This window comes from Boleophthalmus pectinirostris, unplaced genomic scaffold (genome assembly GCF_026225935.1).
Source record: "Boleophthalmus pectinirostris isolate CB_2022bp ecotype Guang Dong unplaced genomic scaffold, ASM2622593v1 HiC_scaffold_9, whole genome shotgun sequence".
Classification (NCBI taxonomy): domain Eukaryota; kingdom Metazoa; phylum Chordata; class Actinopteri; order Gobiiformes; family Gobiidae; genus Boleophthalmus; species Boleophthalmus pectinirostris.
In genome coordinates this window covers 26,890,633-26,908,175 of record NW_026571541.1, presented here as the reverse complement: position 1 = coordinate 26,908,175, position 17,543 = coordinate 26,890,633, and the positions used below count along the sequence as shown (strand labels likewise).

At 38.0% G+C, this 17,543-nt stretch overlaps 1 protein-coding gene across 1 annotated transcript in view; it reads right to left on the bottom strand.

Moving 5' to 3' along the window:
• Positions 1 to 727: 727 nt before the first annotated feature.
• Positions 728 to 17,543, bottom strand: part of veph1 (ventricular zone expressed PH domain-containing 1) — a 78,922-nt gene continuing 62,106 nt past the window's right edge. The window contains exons 14-16 of the mRNA XM_020937689.2: positions 10,172 to 10,311; positions 2,777 to 2,830; positions 728 to 1,907 (exon numbers count right to left, since the gene is read on the bottom strand). Of these exons, the coding sequence (XP_020793348.1) occupies positions 1,725 to 1,907; positions 2,777 to 2,830; positions 10,172 to 10,311 (377 nt within the window). The 3' untranslated portion in view covers positions 728 to 1,724. The remainder of the gene's footprint in view (positions 1,908 to 2,776; positions 2,831 to 10,171; positions 10,312 to 17,543) is intronic.

The window sequence follows — 17,543 nt, the reverse complement described above, 5'->3', positions numbered from 1 at the left end:
AATTTGAGTTTATGTTCCGACTTTGAGCAAACCAAATACACAAAAACACAAAACAGACAGAGAAATTATGAAATCAACTGAATCACTTAATCTGATACACTCATTATCAAAATCACTACATTTCATCCTTAAATTCTTCTACAATGCTCTGCAAAATACTTTACTTTTTACTCTCAAAGTACATTTTTAAACAGGTACTTTAATACATTTACTTAAGTAGATTTTCTCATGTGATACTTTTACTTAAGTGGCAAAATTATACTTCATCCACCAGTGATTTAGGCCTTTTTAAAAAGACCTTCCGGGGTCTAAAGTGACGCTGAGTGCTGCTTATGTGAGTTGCTGTGGGCTACAGTTGGTCAAGTTATGTCCATCTAAACACTGTCTGGTTCATTTGTAACAGAATTTTTCACTTAATCAAATCCAATTTAAACAAGAGAGAATACCCCGCGTTGTTACTTTAGTCATGTCTGTAGGGGCTGCTCTGCGCCTGGCTCCAGCTCTACACATCACCTCTGGTCCTTGGCTATCCAAACACCATCTTTCACTCAATTGTCTTGATTCAATATGTTGAAACTGGCACTGATCGAAAACCCACAAGGAAACCACTAATTTAACCTCTGTGTTTCTTCAGAAATTCGACATCCAAGCGAGCAGCTATGACTAAGCTTGTTGTAAAACACACAACGGATTGCTTCAGATGTTGATCCCCCAAAAATAGCCAGCGTGGAGTAGTTAAGATTGCAAAAGAAGGGAAATGTGAGAGGAGGGCCGGGACAGTGCACTCCGGTGGGCTTCAATTTATGAGTCATGGAAGTCCAACATTTTGTCGGCGGAGATTTGCTCATTTGTTTTCATGTTGTTTACACTGGAGCGCGCGGTAGTGCCAGCGCTGGTATGGGGTGGTTGCGCGGGACATCTGCAGCCCATTACACGTCCATCCTTCCTGCGCCGAGGAAACAGGGCTCTTGTTATTGCTGCGAGGTCGGCTCCACTGTCTCTATTGCTTCATCATCACGCGTCATTAAAGCACAGCACCGTCTTTCCACCGCCACGGAGCTGGTGGTGGTGCTGGAGCCGGTGGAGCTGGTGGAGCTGGTGGTGGTGGTGGGGAGGCTGTTTGGTCGTTGTGTAAAAGCTTCCATTGTGCACCTCGCAAATGTGTCTTTCGTCATTTTCTTATTGTGCAACTTGTTGACAGTTGTCGTGACCAGCGCTGCATAAAATATCACTAAATGATTGTTCCACTAATTCAACATCCACAGTAAGAAACTAAATCAAAACTGCATCTGTTTATTCAAGTGGCGCTGTGAATAGTTATTAAGATGTTATTGCGTTGCTTAGAATGTTCCAGATTATGGTGTTAAATTTATCAGTCTCCATGGAGACAAGCGTGTGACTCCACCAGGTCAAGTAACAGGTCAGACCTGTGTAGAGGCAGCCCACTCCCTGTGAGACTATAGGTTTTCAATGTATTTTTAAGCAATAAAACACCTGTACTTGAATAAATGCAAGACCGATAAGTTCAATGCCCTACTGTGGAACATTCCAGGCAAATTATGTATCCCCACGAGGATGATTAGACCAGAGAAGTTAGAGAAAGCAGTGCAGCCCTACTCGTGACCCTGTGCGTGGATCCTGCTCTGTTATTGCTGGCTCACTTGTCTTGCTGCCAAGGCGATAGTGCTCATAGTGCTCCGTCAGGTTTCGCAGGTCCCGTGAGCTCAGAGGTACGTGGTGGCCTCGCGGTTCTCGCGCTCTCGGGCCTGGGCCACGGCCACATTGATGCACTGCAGCCACTCGTCGGCGTGCTTCTCGTCTTGAGCTTTGAGCACGTACGTCTTGCTGTCTGTGAAGATCTCGAACGCCCGCGGGAGCCCTCTGTCGCGACGCTTCCTCGCCACCACCTGAGAAACAGACGAGATCAGAGCCCAGACTGTGGAGACATTCTGTCATTTTACAATACATGAAAACTGTTTTGTGTCTCGTTCCAAGAAGACATCATACCTTAGCAGAGTTTGAAAACAATATTAATCTCTGTGATTTCATTAATCTTTGTGCGCTGCTCCAGTTAATCTTGTTTGACTCAAAGCTTTCATTCCCTTAATAGGAGACATGTTGAGTTTTAAGATGAAAAGTCAATTTAAAATATATTTGAATAAAGGGACAGCGCATTAAAAACCTTTTAATTTAAGTGTATAGTATAATATGTCTTCACTTTAATGCATACAGCTCTGACTCACTCTTAAATCCCATAGTGTGTAAAGGCAGCTCTGATTTGTTTGACAGAGATCCAGGCATAACTGTCAAAACTCCAGATATGAAATCGGACTCAGTGCTTTTCAAATGGCTCAGGAGGTTTGGTCAACAGAGAAGCTGTTTTGTAAATGTGTGGCTTGGCCCAAAAGGTATGAGCACAATGTCCCTGGCATCGAGACTTAATAGAACAGAAATAGGTTTATTGCATTACAAATGAAAAAAGAAGTCAACCTTGAATAAACTGTACTGTCTTGCAATCTACTTCACTGTAAAGACTCTACATTGTTAAGACATATGTTGAATGCAGAGGAGTCGACAGGGACTGGCACAAAGGGGTCTGTTGTCCCACGTCTTAGGGGTCCGAATTTGGAACCTCTGCATATTCATTTATATTAGAGGGGTGCCCACGTGAGTTTTCTTGACCCAACCCCCCAAATGTCTGCTGACGGGTCTGGTTGCATGTTCTCCATTTGTAAAACAACAATTTAAGTGTGTATACGGAACAGTTTACTATTACCTTAACACTCTGGACCTTGCTCAACTCAATGGGAATGTCATCCATCTCATCTTTCTGTAAAAAAAACACAAACAACAACGTTCAAGTCAATTATCTTTACTTTTAAATCACTAAAATGGAGACTTCATAATAAATACAGTATTTACAGCACTGATAAAGCTTGAACAAAGATATAATTCATAGTTTATTAAGATTCAGGCTTAAAGATTACTTAAAGACATATTACATTATTTTCTAATCTATGTTATAATGTTGTTTCCTTATCAAAAACAGACCTGGAGTTGTGTTTTGTTTGTTGAGGACATACAAAATTGACTCTTGTGAGCTTTTAGCCTTGTTATAATGTTGTCACCTTCTCAAAAACAAACCCAGAGTTGTGTTTTGTTTCAGTCACACAAGTTTAACACACAAACTCTGCATATTTAGGCTGAGTTCTTCTTTCAAACAGAAAACACTCTGGTGCAACTAGTGTGGGAACAGGAAGAGGTCCACTGTGTTTTTAAATTCCATGCACCTTCACTACAATCGTTTGGTTATTTCAGTCCTGGAATAGCCTGAAAACGACTGCTGCATGACATCACAAGGTGGAACAGAGCATATAATATAATAATACAGGATTACTCAAACATTTGTGAATGAAACAAAACACAAGTCTGGGTTTGTTTTTGAGGAGGTAACAACATTATAACAAGGCTTAAGGCTCACAAGAGTCAATTTTTTGTGTCCTTAAGTTAACCAATCACAGCCTTTGTTTGTCTCCTCATGTAAAGTGTCTTTGAGTATCCTGAAAAGCGCTATATAAGGGTTATGTATTATTATTATTATTATTATTATTACTTTTGTGTATCAACCAATCATCTCCCAGAAAATAATAGTTCATTTAATTAGGGGTGTCAAATTATCGCGTTAATTGCGATTAATTAATTACAGTCATATTTAGCGCGTTATGTTTTTTAATCGCGTTACTCTCATTTTTAATCTCTAACTTTACTGTTTCTGTATGCGAGTTGCTTTATTATAAAACCTGTTTTTATGTGTTGTTGGGACAATAACACACACACAAAAAAACATTTATAATTTTTTTATTTTGGTAATTCCACTCATTGCCGGAAACCCACACAAAACGCGCGCAGTAAGAGCGATGTAAACATCATGTTAACGTTGGCGGCGTCAGTCGCACAATGGACGAGGTCGAAGAGCCAGTAGAACAGAGGCAGCAGTGCACAGGTAAAAACACATTCGTGTCTTGGAAATTCTTCTCCCGACGTGAAATATAAAAGAAAATAACAAATATAAATATCGCCTACAACTTAAATGTCACTGGTGAAAACAACCTGCATAGACTCATGATGTCTGCACTACTGTCCTATAGTGACCTGCCACATGAGGGGACACGCACACAAACACAAACACAAACAAACACACACAAACACAACACACACAAACACAAACACACACACAAACACACACACAACACACACAAACACAACACACGAACACACACACAAACACACACAAACACACAAGCACACAAACACACACAAACACAAACACACACCTTCATCATCGTCATTAACCTGAGAACGCGCGGACCACGTTTCCTTCCGTAGTTACTGCGCGGACACCGACGTGCTCCCATGAGCCGCGTGTGGATCATGTTTTCTCGCGTACGCTGCATAAACCGCGCTTCCTCCTGTGCGCCTCTAATCCAGAACTAACACCAAGACTAAAACCAGGACTAATCCAGTCCAGAACTAAACCAGGACTAAACCAGGACTAAACCAGAACTAAAACCAAAACTAAAACTAGGTCTAAACCAGAACTAAAACCAGGTCTAAACCAGGACTAAACCAGGACTAAACCAGAACTAACACCAGGACTAAAACCAGGACTAAAGTAGGACTAAAGTAGGACTAAAGCAGGTCTAAACCAGGACTAAAACCAGGACTAAAACCAGTGATCTCATATATAAAGCATTTCTCTATCAATAATATTTTTAATATGGTTAAGGAAAGACTGGACTTTTTATTGTCTTTAAGTAGACAAAAGTTATTATGTTCAGATTTCCTCATCTTTGCTACTTTACAGCAAACAGTTTCTTATTCATGGAGACCTGGGCTCAACAGCCAATTTGGAGAGATTTGTTAAACAATAAATGACTTTATAAAGTCACTTTTTTTGTTCTATATCAGTCTTTTGATCTGCCACAATAATGTAATAATGAATTTAAATGAAAATACCTCAAATTGAAGGCTTTTCTCAGCAATTTTTAGGTGAGATTAAAATGAGATTAATTAGATTAATTAATTACAGATCATAATTAATTAATCTCTCAATTTTTTTAATCGCATGACAGCACTACATTTAAAACATTTTGGTCCAAAGTTACTCCTCATTTACCTTCTGCATTCTCAGCATCCTGATTATTCGCAATAAGTTTATAAGAGCTTTTTGCACCCATTAGAAACCAGAGCGAGTTTTGGCGTGACAGTAAGAAAGAAAGTCAGTCTTGGTCAGGATTACTGTAGCTGGAGGACATTATCAATGGTGCATGTTTTGGTTTGATAGAGGAAACTGGAGTGCCTGGAAGAAACTCATCCAGACAAAGTCTGCAGAGAAAGGCCCGAGCGACCAAAAATCAAACCCAGAACCTTCTTACTCTGAAGCGAGTGCTACACTACGTGCCGCACCCTCCTTCAATCAAACTTCACCACAGCAGCAGAACCATCGGCCTCCTCAGCCTCCCCATGTCTTCTCCACAACCAGTGCCTAGGCCCCGTGATGAGATTTCACCTTTCTCTCCTTTCATCACATCACCGCGGTGAACGTTTGTCCTCTTGGCAATCTATTCATCACACCTCACTCACATTATGTCTGTCTCTGCTGATTACATTGTTTAAATTCAGTGTTGGCAAAGTTACTGCTCCATTGTGCCAAATAACATGCGCCCCCACCTAATCGAATGATATATGCAGCTTTATAATGTATTTTCCTCAGCGTTAACTTTGTCTGAACTCCTCAAAGGGAGAACAGCTCTATTCCTATCACTCCATGGGGCATTAAAAGAAAGTCTTAATCATCACATCTGTGTTTAACCTGTAACTGAGTCTTTACACTTAACTTTATAAATGTGTGATAACATTTACTTGACTAACTTTTTAAAAGAATTGTTCTGTTTTTTGCAGATATAATACCTTTACTTCTACTACTGGAGTAATATGTTTAACAAAACTCTGACTTAAGTAAAAGTTGAAATTACAATCTTCCTGCTGTGAGAAAGTCTATACGTAACACTTGCGGTGTTCCAACAGTAAAACAAAAGAAATCAAATTACAAGTTACATCCAGTTGAGAGAAAAGAACATCAACACAAACATCATTTTGGTCGACAAATGCTCAAAGCGTTGCCCCCTGCAGACTCCATTTTGTGGTCTGTCCTTTGAAATAACAAGGACATTTTGTTTATTATTTGATGTCTTAGACAAAACATATTTGTTTGGTCAAATCACATGTTACCTTCAGACAGTTAAGGTTCAATAAACCCCACGCGAGGGGCGGGGTGGAGCACCGCCTCACTCTGGCGTGTGCCGGTGTGTGTCTGGCGTGTGCCCAGTGTCTGCCCGGCATGTGTCCAGTGTGTGCCTGGCGTGTGCTGGGTGTGTGCCCGGCGTGTGCCCAGTGTGTGTCTGTTGTGTGCCCACTCAGAGAAAATAATGGATGTGGCAATTTTGCCATGTGTCAAAGTGTTCCAGTGTGTGTTGGCTGTGACTGTCACTCTTACATGAACACTCATTTCCCCAAATACTTTTTCACTCTTACATAATAGTAATTTCTTAGACCACTACTCTGTACTTTTACGTAAAGGTCCTGTATTATTCAAAATTTATTCTTGTGAGCTCATCAAAAACATTATTAAAAACATACCTGGAATTGTGTTTTGTGAGTAATCCTGGTTTCATAGTCTGTCTACACCTGCAAAGCTCAGAATGCTCTGCTACACCTTGTGATGTCATGAAGTTATAGTTTTCAAGTTAACAGATTCCTTTTACCTTTTCTTCAGTAGAGACTCAGAAATTCCAGGGCTGGAGTTATCCAAATGATTCAAGTGAAGTTTAAAAACACAGTGGAGCACTTCCTGTATCACCACATGACATCACAAGGTGGAACAGAGTGTTTTCGTTTGAGAAAACAACTCAGCCTAAATATGCAGGGTTTGTGTGTTAAACTTGTGTGAATGAAACAAAATACAACTGCAGGTTTTGGTGGGGAAATAACATTATAACTTGGATCAGACAGTGTAATATGGGCCTATTAAAGGCATAGTATGCAACTTTCTGGAGGTGGTATGTCACCTGCATAATTAGAAATAAAGTTAAAACCATATTCCTGAACATTTTTTGTGGAGATAGATACATTTCATGCTATACTGTGGAATATTACAGCCAAAGGAACAATATTTCTATGGAAACAAGCAGGAGGAGGCCAAAAAGATTCAGGTTTATGGAGAATATGTTTATATTTTTGGCTAAAAAGTTACATATTAGGGCTCAGGGGCGTTTATGTGGGGGACAAAGGGGTCTGTTTTCCCGGGCCCCAGGGTCATAAGGGCCCAAAACTTGAACCTCTGCCTATTAATTAATATTAGAGGGGAGCCCAAGTGAGCCTTCTTGCCCTGGACTCCCATAATTTCTGTTGACGGACCTGTTGGGGCTTTAAAGTAACCGTACTCTTACTTGAGTACAATCTTTGGCAACTCTACCCACCTCTAGCACAATCTACAGTGATTGACCTCATCTTTCTTGGTCTTCTCTACAGTGAACTTAAGTGGAGTAGACATCCGTAACTAATCATATATTAAAATCTGCAGAATCCCAAACCTTTATTAAAAAAAAACAAAAAAAACACCTCGTCTGTGATTGATTCATTTGGACTGGCTTGTTTGTTCTCCCGCATAAATAAAGCGTATTTACAAAAACCCTCCTATCCTCTGTTTCCCGTAAGAAACCGGTGCCAAAAGTCGTCCGGATCGGCCCTTTGTTTAGCACCATACGTCTGGTCCCAGTTAAAGGGATCATTCAGCTACACAGCACAACAAAGCAGTACTTCGAAACAATGGGGAATCTGTCCTATTATCATCTGTAAACCCTAAAAGTAGGGGTCTGTTCTCAAGTTCCTAATACAGCGTTACGTGCAAACCGTGACTCAGGAGGAGGTACTCAACTTGTAGCCTCAGCTAAAAGACTATTGTTGGGTAATAGCAGGAAAATTCATTGTGTAGTATTGTCCATGTGCTTGCTACTTGTGTAATGATATCTGCTTTGACTTACGGTTGTGGGGAGGGTGACTCATGGACTGGCCTTGGGAGTCCCCCCTTATGCCCCCCCACAGCCCGGAGTTAGTGAAAGACGGATTCTCCAGATGACACTTTCATCATCGTAGCAAAAAGACAGACCAAGATAGACCAATTGTGGACTTTTTAAAATGAGCTTTAGGGGACTGTGTGAACCCGAGGGCCCAACGTGATCTCTGTTAAAATGTTGTTTCCTCATCACAAACACACCTGGAGTTGTGTTTTGTTTAATTCACACATGTTTACCACACAAACCCTGCGTATTTAGGCTACGTTCTTCTCTCAAAGGCAAAACACCCTGTTTCATTTTGAGATGTTAAATGGGAATATTGGAAGTGCTCCACTGTGTTTTTAAACTCCATACACCTTCACTAGAATCATCTGGATAATTTCAGCCCTGGAATTGCCAATTTCTACTGAACAAAAGGTAAATTGTAGGTGTTAACTTGAAAAAACAAACAAACGCTACATTACTAGGGGTGTGAAAAAATATCGAAATATCGATATATATCGTATAGTTTAATGTGATGATACAGTATCGATATTATTGGCTGTATCAATATATCACCAAGAGTATTTTTTGGTATATTTTCCTAAATATTTTGTTTTATATTTTGTTTTTTATTTAGTTTTATATTTGTTACATATATACATATTACATATTTTGTTTTATATTTTGTTACAGTGCTACAGTTTTTTTGCTTGTTCAGAGGAAGGAAACTCGTTTATGCAACACATTTGACATTTTCACTGTTTTGAATTAAATTAAAATGGGTGTGTTTCATATTCACGTTGCACAAGAAGGGGTTTAACAAAAATGTTTAATATCACAGCCAAGATTTAACCTTAGTTTTTTATTGAACAGTAACGAATCAAGTTGAAATATATCGTATTGAATCGTATCTAATCGTAAGCTCACTGTATCGAGAAATATGTATCATATCGTGGCTTATGTATCGAGGTATGTATCATATCGGCAACTTCTGAATGATACCCGGCCCTACTCATGACATTACAAGATCAGAAAGAGCATTTTGAGCTTTGGGGATGCATACAGTAATGCTATAATGTGGGGTTACTCAAACATAAATGAAAAAAACACAACTCCAATTTTTGGTGAAGTAGCAACATTTTAACATGGCTTAAAGTTCACAGGAGTCAATGTTGCATAATATACAGTAGGACCTTTATAGTGACAATTTGTGAAGAAAAGTTTTTTTAAAAGTACAAAAATACCCGGAAGTAGCAGTGAGTTTATAACAAATAAAACTCTACCTGTATACCTTTCTTTTGTCAGTTCAAACATTCACTGAGTTCTGTTTTTATTTGTCGAATCGTAACTAATCGTAACTAATCATTTAGACAAGCTGTGGCAGTGATAAAACTTTCAGCTTTTTTATGGGATCTGAATCTTTTGAAAGAGCCATTGAAAAGAAAGGTTCTTTTCATATGTATTTATATGACGGAAGCCAATGTGAGAATCATTTTAACAATAAACTAATCACAGACAAAGGACCGAGGCTCAGATGTGTTTAAAATAGATCAAACTGAAAATGTAGCTGTGTTTACCCTTTGAAATTATGCATCCTCTAAATAAAACGCTGCACTACAATAATAATAATTAACAAAATTACTGGTACTGTTATGAGGATGACAAATTAATGTTTTTGTGCACCAATGCTCACATTCATGTTAGCTACTCTGCTTCTGTCCAGATTCTTGAGTTGATTCCGAATTAACCCGTGTAAAAATGTAGAAAAATTGTATTGTATTGTATTATATAACTATTTTAACCACTATGCAAAAGCGCTGACTCGTTCATGAAAGTCACATCACTAAACTGTGGAGCTTGTTTACATTATGGACCTCTATATGTCATATCTGCTGACACAAAGTAAAATTATGAAGGAACAAATAAAATAAAAATAAGATAACCTGGCATGCACCAAGTTTGAGGAAAGGTTTTATAGTTGATGCAGAAATTCATTTCAAGGCAGATACATCAAAAGTTATATAGATTTATTTTTCCTTCCTGTGCTTACATACCGATTTGCTGCCCTTGCGGAAGAGCAGTTGGTTCCCGGCCAAAGTGAAATAGCGTGTCTTCCATCGCTTGATAAATCTCCATCTGATCTGCTTCTCCTTTAGTTTTCCTTCTATCAGGGGCTGTCCATCCTGGTTCACAACTGAAAGAAAAGAATATGTCAGATGGATAAATGACAGAAACATGACCTACAGTAGCCCTGCAGGGACAAACCTTTGTTAATAGTAACGGTGAAAACAGTTGTCTAAAGTCCCATTCAAGACAGATATAGTTGGTTTTAACACAAAGTTAAAGTTTAAACAGAAATGCCAGTGTTATTCCCAATCAGATTTGTGATGCCAGTGATATTAATTTAGTAAATGAAGTCTAAGTAAACCAGGTCCAGATGACATCAGAACATTGTACAGGTCAGTAACACTGAACGCAGACGGGGGGCAGAGAAATGAATGATGTGAAATTGCAGGTTTTTGTTGTACAGTGGGTTCTTGCGTCTAGTCGGTAACAGAAATGATCATTTATCTTTCTGATATTTCCTGGCAAAATACAAAGTTATCAGTAGGAAAAACTGTCTCTTGTCCCCCGTTTGGGAGTATGATATCATCATATTCTTGAAGAACCAAGAAACAGGCTTTTACACAGACACTAATACACAGAGACATTTCCAGTAAGACCGAGTTGTTGGACCGTGCTATTAAAAGGACTATGACTAAACCAGGATTAGAATAGGACCAAACCCAATCCACACTAGGACTGCAATCAGCTCAAATCAGGACATAAGTTATTCATCAAATAATACGTTTAGAGCCATGAAATGTAAAGAATCGTGTAAATGACAAGGTAAAAGCTCAAAGCTGATATTTTTCTGTTTTGCACTAATAATAATCGTGTTAATATGGCCTCTGCCAAAAATGTGTCGGGTTTCAACTCTTCAACCCTTTGACTGAGATTTACCATTCAACCTGTTTTCCATTGATTAATTTAAACAACTTGACAATTTTACCATAGACTACAATGCAAGGTTCCATCTACAGAAGATATTATCAAACTCCACAAGTCACTTGTTGTCAATGACTAACTGCTTTATTATGTCAAAGGGAAGTCTCCCATAACTCTGTGGTATATTGGGTTTGTCGGTGGACTTACACACTGGAAACCAGGGTTTGAACCCTGCCCAGAACATGCTCCTGACTGTTTTAATACCCAGCATGATGTGCTCTTCACAGCTGACACAAGTTACTAGAGCAGAGAAACCAACTTGAAACCAACAGCTCCAACAATCCAAGATGTTCTGCCTTTAATCGTATGACCAGACTCTTGAACTTTGAAACTGCCATGTGCAGTCTCTCACAAAGGCTTCAGTCAGTCACTGTAGTTACTGTTAAGCTTTATCTGCAGCGTTTATTAATATAGCATTTTACCTCCCAGTAGGCATAAGAACAGCAGCCAGTCATCTGACACATTTGTCATTAAAAAGTTATTAACAAAGTCTAAACTGAACCCAAACTTCACAGAGGAGAAAACCAAAAGTGAAGTTTGTTGGAATGAAACCAAAAATGCTACACGCTGTGGCTGATCTGAAACGACAACACTACATTCTACAGGCATAGGCCTCAAACACAATTATATACTTGGACATCTTTCAGCCACTTTAGAGCTAACACTTTTCCTGCACAGTTTCTTCTTCTCGCAGTTGTTTTTGACATACGTTCAACATTACATGCAAATGCAGGTCAAACTAGCGAACATTATCTTGATGTTAGCTCTCTGCCAGGCCAGTGAACAAAAGGCATCTTGTTTCTCTCATGTGGACCGGGGATTGTGGGGGACTCCTGCTCTGCCTGATTGGAAACATATTCTTTGTGTTGGGAGAATGGGTAAATATATTTGAACGATGCACTTTTATCCACTTCCAGTGTACAAAGATGGGTCTTATCTGTTGATTTACGAGGATTTCCGACATAAAACAGGCTCCAATTGTAAGACTAAGAGCCGTGACTAAGATGTGAGTAGTCTTCTGAGTAAGTGCAGGGTTTATAGCAGTAAAGTAGTAAAAGTGAGTCAGTGGGTATTAGTAAAAAGTAATTATTGTGTTTGTGAAAAGATGAAAGCTATGTAACTGAATGTAATTATCCTCCCCATATGATTCATTCTTCGATCTTGTGAAGAATGTTACGAAATAACAAAAGTTGAAATTATTTAAAGAAGATATATTGTGCATGTCTTTCTATACAGTTATATAATCTATGACACCCGTGGATCATTATGTTGTTATTTGGACTTTTTAAATTGCTATATTGATGAAAACAACTTAACAAAAGAAACATGCCCACTGACGTCTGTGTTCGTAAACTGCGGTGCCGAGTGGGAGCAGACATCACCGTAAACATCACAATAAAGCACCTAAGACTGACAGCTGCACATCACGCAAGCGAAAACCAGATATTTTTCATTTGTACCAATATGAGTGAGTGACGCTGCTGAGTCCTTCATGTAACACTGATAGAAAACAAAACAGTAGGATGAAGCAAGCAGAGAGCTGTAAATAGGCCGAAGTATGTAAATGTAAGAAGGCCTGGCAGTATGGTTACGCTGCACTATGACATTATTATTATTTTTGTTTGTTTTAGACATTGTTTTATTGTTTTTTTTGTTTGTTTGTTTTTATTAATTTCAAGTTTGTGTCCAGAGAGAAACAAAAATCATACACATACAACATACACATGGGCCCGGTCAAGCAGAAGTATACAGCAAGGCCAAAAATTCAAGTTAATGCATCTGATATAAAAATGTATTCAACAGATACATATGTACTCTAGTTTATGAAACTGTTTACCTTTTTTCTGTACCATTTTTGGTTCTAAAGTTACATACGTTTTAAACAGACCATGTATGAAACATGGAACAAAAATTATTTCCCAAATTTCAAAGACCTGCAAATCATGTAAATAAATTGATGTATTTCATCATATCTTGTGTTATTCGATCTTTGAACTGTTAATGAAGGTACATGATTAAAAAAAAAAAAAAAAGGATTTAAAATGATAAAAATTTGCTTGGAAGGACTGACATATTTTATAGAAATAGTTACCTTTCATTTTGAAGTAATATAATAAATAAAAAGTAATAAAAAGCTGACACACAATTTCCCCTCTGTTACTTTTCCCTCCATTACCATGACCTTTCTTAATAAAAAATCTCATTTACTCAAAAAGTAAGAGGTTTTTCAACCTAATCTTGTACCATATGGTAGAAAACTATATTAAGCAAATATTCAAACCAGTTTGTTAAGGATATGTAAGTGAGAACCGGTAGTTATCGTAAAAAATGTGCCCCTGTTTCCCTCCATTACCGCTTGACCGGACCCACATTGTAAATGACAGAAAAACACATTTGTTGAAAAGGAGTGGGAATATGAAAAAACTTCTACGAACCCACCCCTGTTCATGACATAGTTTCAAAAAGAAGTTTATCGTTCATAATCGTCATAAAAGTTATCGTTTATAATCGTATCAAAAGAAAAGGTAAAAGCATGTGTTTAGTTAATAGTCGTCGTTTACAATAAAGACAGTGTATCTAGTCTTCTAGATATTTCTGTAAGATTAAGTAAGTTTTATGTATTTGTGTCTTGTTTTCATGTTTATATATATGTAAAAACAAAAAAAAACAACAACATAATAATAAAAAAGAAAAAGTAGAGGGCAGTGGGCGTATGCCAGTGGCAGTGAAAACGGAGGTCAACGAAAACAATGATTTCTTTAACACAGGAGAATAACGATTAGTCAAACATGCATGAATCACACTAAACACAACTTCAAGTGTGGAAAAAATGACAAGGAGTAACAACTATAACATGTTTAAAAGTACTAAAAAGGTGATTTTGAGTAATAGGTCAGCTTAAAGTAAACAGGTAATTAAAAAGTTCATTATCCTGTCTAACTTGTCCTGATGATTATTAATGGTTAATCGTGAATATTCAAGAAAAGTAAAGTTAAATCTGAAGTGCTTTTTGTTCGGCTGGTTATGTCACAATGACCTTAACACGCCTTTTCTGATCTCTATTACAATGTTGTTTCCTAATCAAAAACATGGAGTTGTGTTTTGTTTAATTCACACATGTTTAACACACAACCCTGCATATTCAGACTGAGTTCTTCTCTCAAACAGAAAACACTCTCTTCCACCTTGTGATGTCATGTGGTAATACAAGAAGTGCTCCACCATGTTTTAAAACTCCATACACCTTCAACAGTCATTTGATTGATTTCAGGTCTGGACTTGCCAATCTCTAAATCTAGTGAAGGTAAAGAGTAGCAGTTAACTTGAAAACTACCTCTTCATGACATCACAAGGTGGAACTGAGCACTTTGAACTTTGGAGATGTAGACAGACCAATAATGAAGGATTACACAAGCATGTGCGAATGAAACAAAACACAACTCCAGGTCTGTTTTTGATGCGGTAAAAAATATTATAACATGACTAAAAGCTCACATATTGTGTAATGCAGCTTTAAAAAAAAACCTTAAAAAAGATGGATTTCATAAAGCTGAACAAAGAATGAATTTATTGGAAAATGTGGAGATATTGTGAAAGTTTCAATGTGGTTTTACTATGTATAAAACCTGCCAGCACTCAACAAACATGGTCTGAAATACAAGCAATACATATTTTAGTTTTATTACAAATGTTAGGGAGCAACAAGAAACCACAGAGAAGCACCCAGAGACCCCTTCCAAATATTGAAATGAGCTTTAGGTCAAGGGCCCAGCAGGGAGATTAGCATTTTGCACATGTTACCTTCTGACCTTCTTGCAGAGGCGGGTAAACTAGCCAAAAAATTTACTCAAGTAAGAATAATGTAACTTCAAAATGTTACTTGAGTAGAAGTACAAACTAGTGGCCAATAAAATCTCTCAAGTAAGAGTAAAAATGTATTTTGGAAAACTACTAAGTGAGAGTAACTTAAAGCAGGGGTTCCCCACTCCTGGGCCATGGGTTGTTTGGTACTGGGCTGCGAAAGCGGAGAAAGCAGGCCTAAAAACAGATCTAAAACAGGACTAAAACAGGTCTAAAACAGGTCTAAAAACAGGTCTAAAACAGGATCTAAAATAGGTCTAAAACAGGTCTAAAATAGGTCTAAAAACAGGTCTAAAACAGGTATAAAACAGGGTCGAAAACAGGTCGAAAACAGGTCGAAAAACAGGTCTAAAAACAGGTCTAAAACAGGATCTAAAACAGGTCTAAAACAGGGTCTAAAACAGGATCTAAAACAGCTCTAAAACAGGTTTAAAAGAGGGTCAAAAACAGGTCTAAAACAGGATCTAAAACAGGTTTAAAACAGGGTCAAAAACTGGTCTAAATCAGGTCTAAAAACAGGTCTAAAACAGGACTAAAACAGGTCTAAAACAGGTCTAAAAACAGGTCTAAAACAGGATCTAAAATAGGTCAAAACAGGTCTAAAATAGGTCTAAAACAGGTCTAAAACAGGTATAAAAACAGGGTCGAAAACAGGTCGAAAACAGGTCTAAAACAGGTCTAAAACAGGTCTAAACAGGTCTAAAACAGGGTCTAAAACAGGATCTAAAACAGCTCTAAAACAGGTTTAAAAGAGGGTCAAAAACAGGTCTAAAAGGTCTAAAACAGGTTTAAAACAGGGTCAAAAACAGGTCTAAATCAGGTCTAAAAACAGGTCTAAAACAGGGTCTAAAACAGGATCTAAAACAGCTCTAAAACAGGTTTAAAAGAGGGTCAAAAACAGGTCTAAAAACAGCTCTAAAACAGGTTTAAAACAGGGTCAAAAACAGGTCTAAATCAGGGTCTAAAACTGGTTTAAAACAGGGTCAAAAACAGGTCTAAAACTAGGTCTAAAACCAGGTCTAAAACCAGGTATAAAACCAGGTCTAAAAGAGGTCTAAAACAAGATCTAATACAGGTCTAAAACAGGGTCTAAAACAGGTTTAAAACAGGGTCAAAAACAGGTCTAAAACAGGTCTAAAAACAGGTCTAAAAACAGGGTCTAAAACAGGTCTAAAACAGGTCTAAAACGGGGTCTAAAACTGGTCAAAAACCAGGACTAAAACAGGATTTAGCCAGAACTTAACCATGCTGCGTTAAGTCCTACGTTTAGTCCTCACCCCCCTCTCCCTCCCAACCCCTCCGCTCTGCGAAATATTTTCTGATATAAAACCGGTCTGTGGCGCAAGAAAGGACCACTGACTTAAAGAGTAACATCTGAGGTATAATTTTGTGAAGTTAATGTCATTTCAAGGACAAAATATTACCTAATCTGTGTGTAACATCTGGTATTTGAATGGAAAGAAACGAGAAATGAGAAAACATACATCATAACTGAAGGAGCAGCGCAGGAAACACAAATGTTTAGATAATTTAATATTGTAAACATAAAGCTTTTGACACTTACTCACAGTGGGAAAATTAGTACTGTTACTAAATATTTAAATATTACTCAAATAGGAGTAAAAGTACACAGCTAGAAGAGTACAATTTCTCTAAAAAAGTACTCAAGTAAATGTAAGTAAGTAGTACCTGCCTCTTCTTGTTGTGAGGCGAGAGCTCTAACTGCTACCTTTGTCTGTGTAAAACTTCGTCAGTGTAATTATTGTGTTAAATATTTGTAAGTTTTGCACGGAAATAAACAATGTGATGAACAATAAATCATGTCTAGACCTGGCTCTTCTCTTTGATGATGGAGACACCTGGAAAAGGCAGTGCTCCACTCGCTTCAGGCCCTGGCGGCTCCTCACACAGCCTCTGCAGAGACTCGCTGACGTCAGCCAATTAGTGGAGCGGTGGATGTGTGCAAACAACCATCTATCACAATCTCACCGTGGCCCTGCTCGCCTGCAAATATTTTGTCAGGTACTAAAACTGCAATGTCACAGTGATAGCGTTTTAAAAAGTGAAATCCACCGTGAAACAGCTGTGGAGCCTATAAGGTCAGATGCCAACCAAATATGAAAAATGTACACAGTAAAAGCCCTAATCGCTCAGAGTATGTGGCAACTGCTTGTACTTATTGGCTCAAAAATGACAAGTCTACCATTTGCCCAGAATGGATTGCATTACACACTATGTACTTTATGCTTGCTGTCATTTTCAATTGATACATGAAAATAGCATGTTTTTCCTTCTAAGAAAAGCAATCATTATTTCACAACTGTCATTATAGGGTAGGTAAATATGTAATATAAAGAATTACCATACAATAAGACCCCCCAGTATTGCCTTTACCTTGCAGTACAGTATAGTTTTCCTATGCCCTGACACAATAATTAGTTGTTAATGATGATTTACTCAACTCAGGTTCATTACAACTATAATACTGCAATACTTCTGGCAGCTTCTTTATTCGTA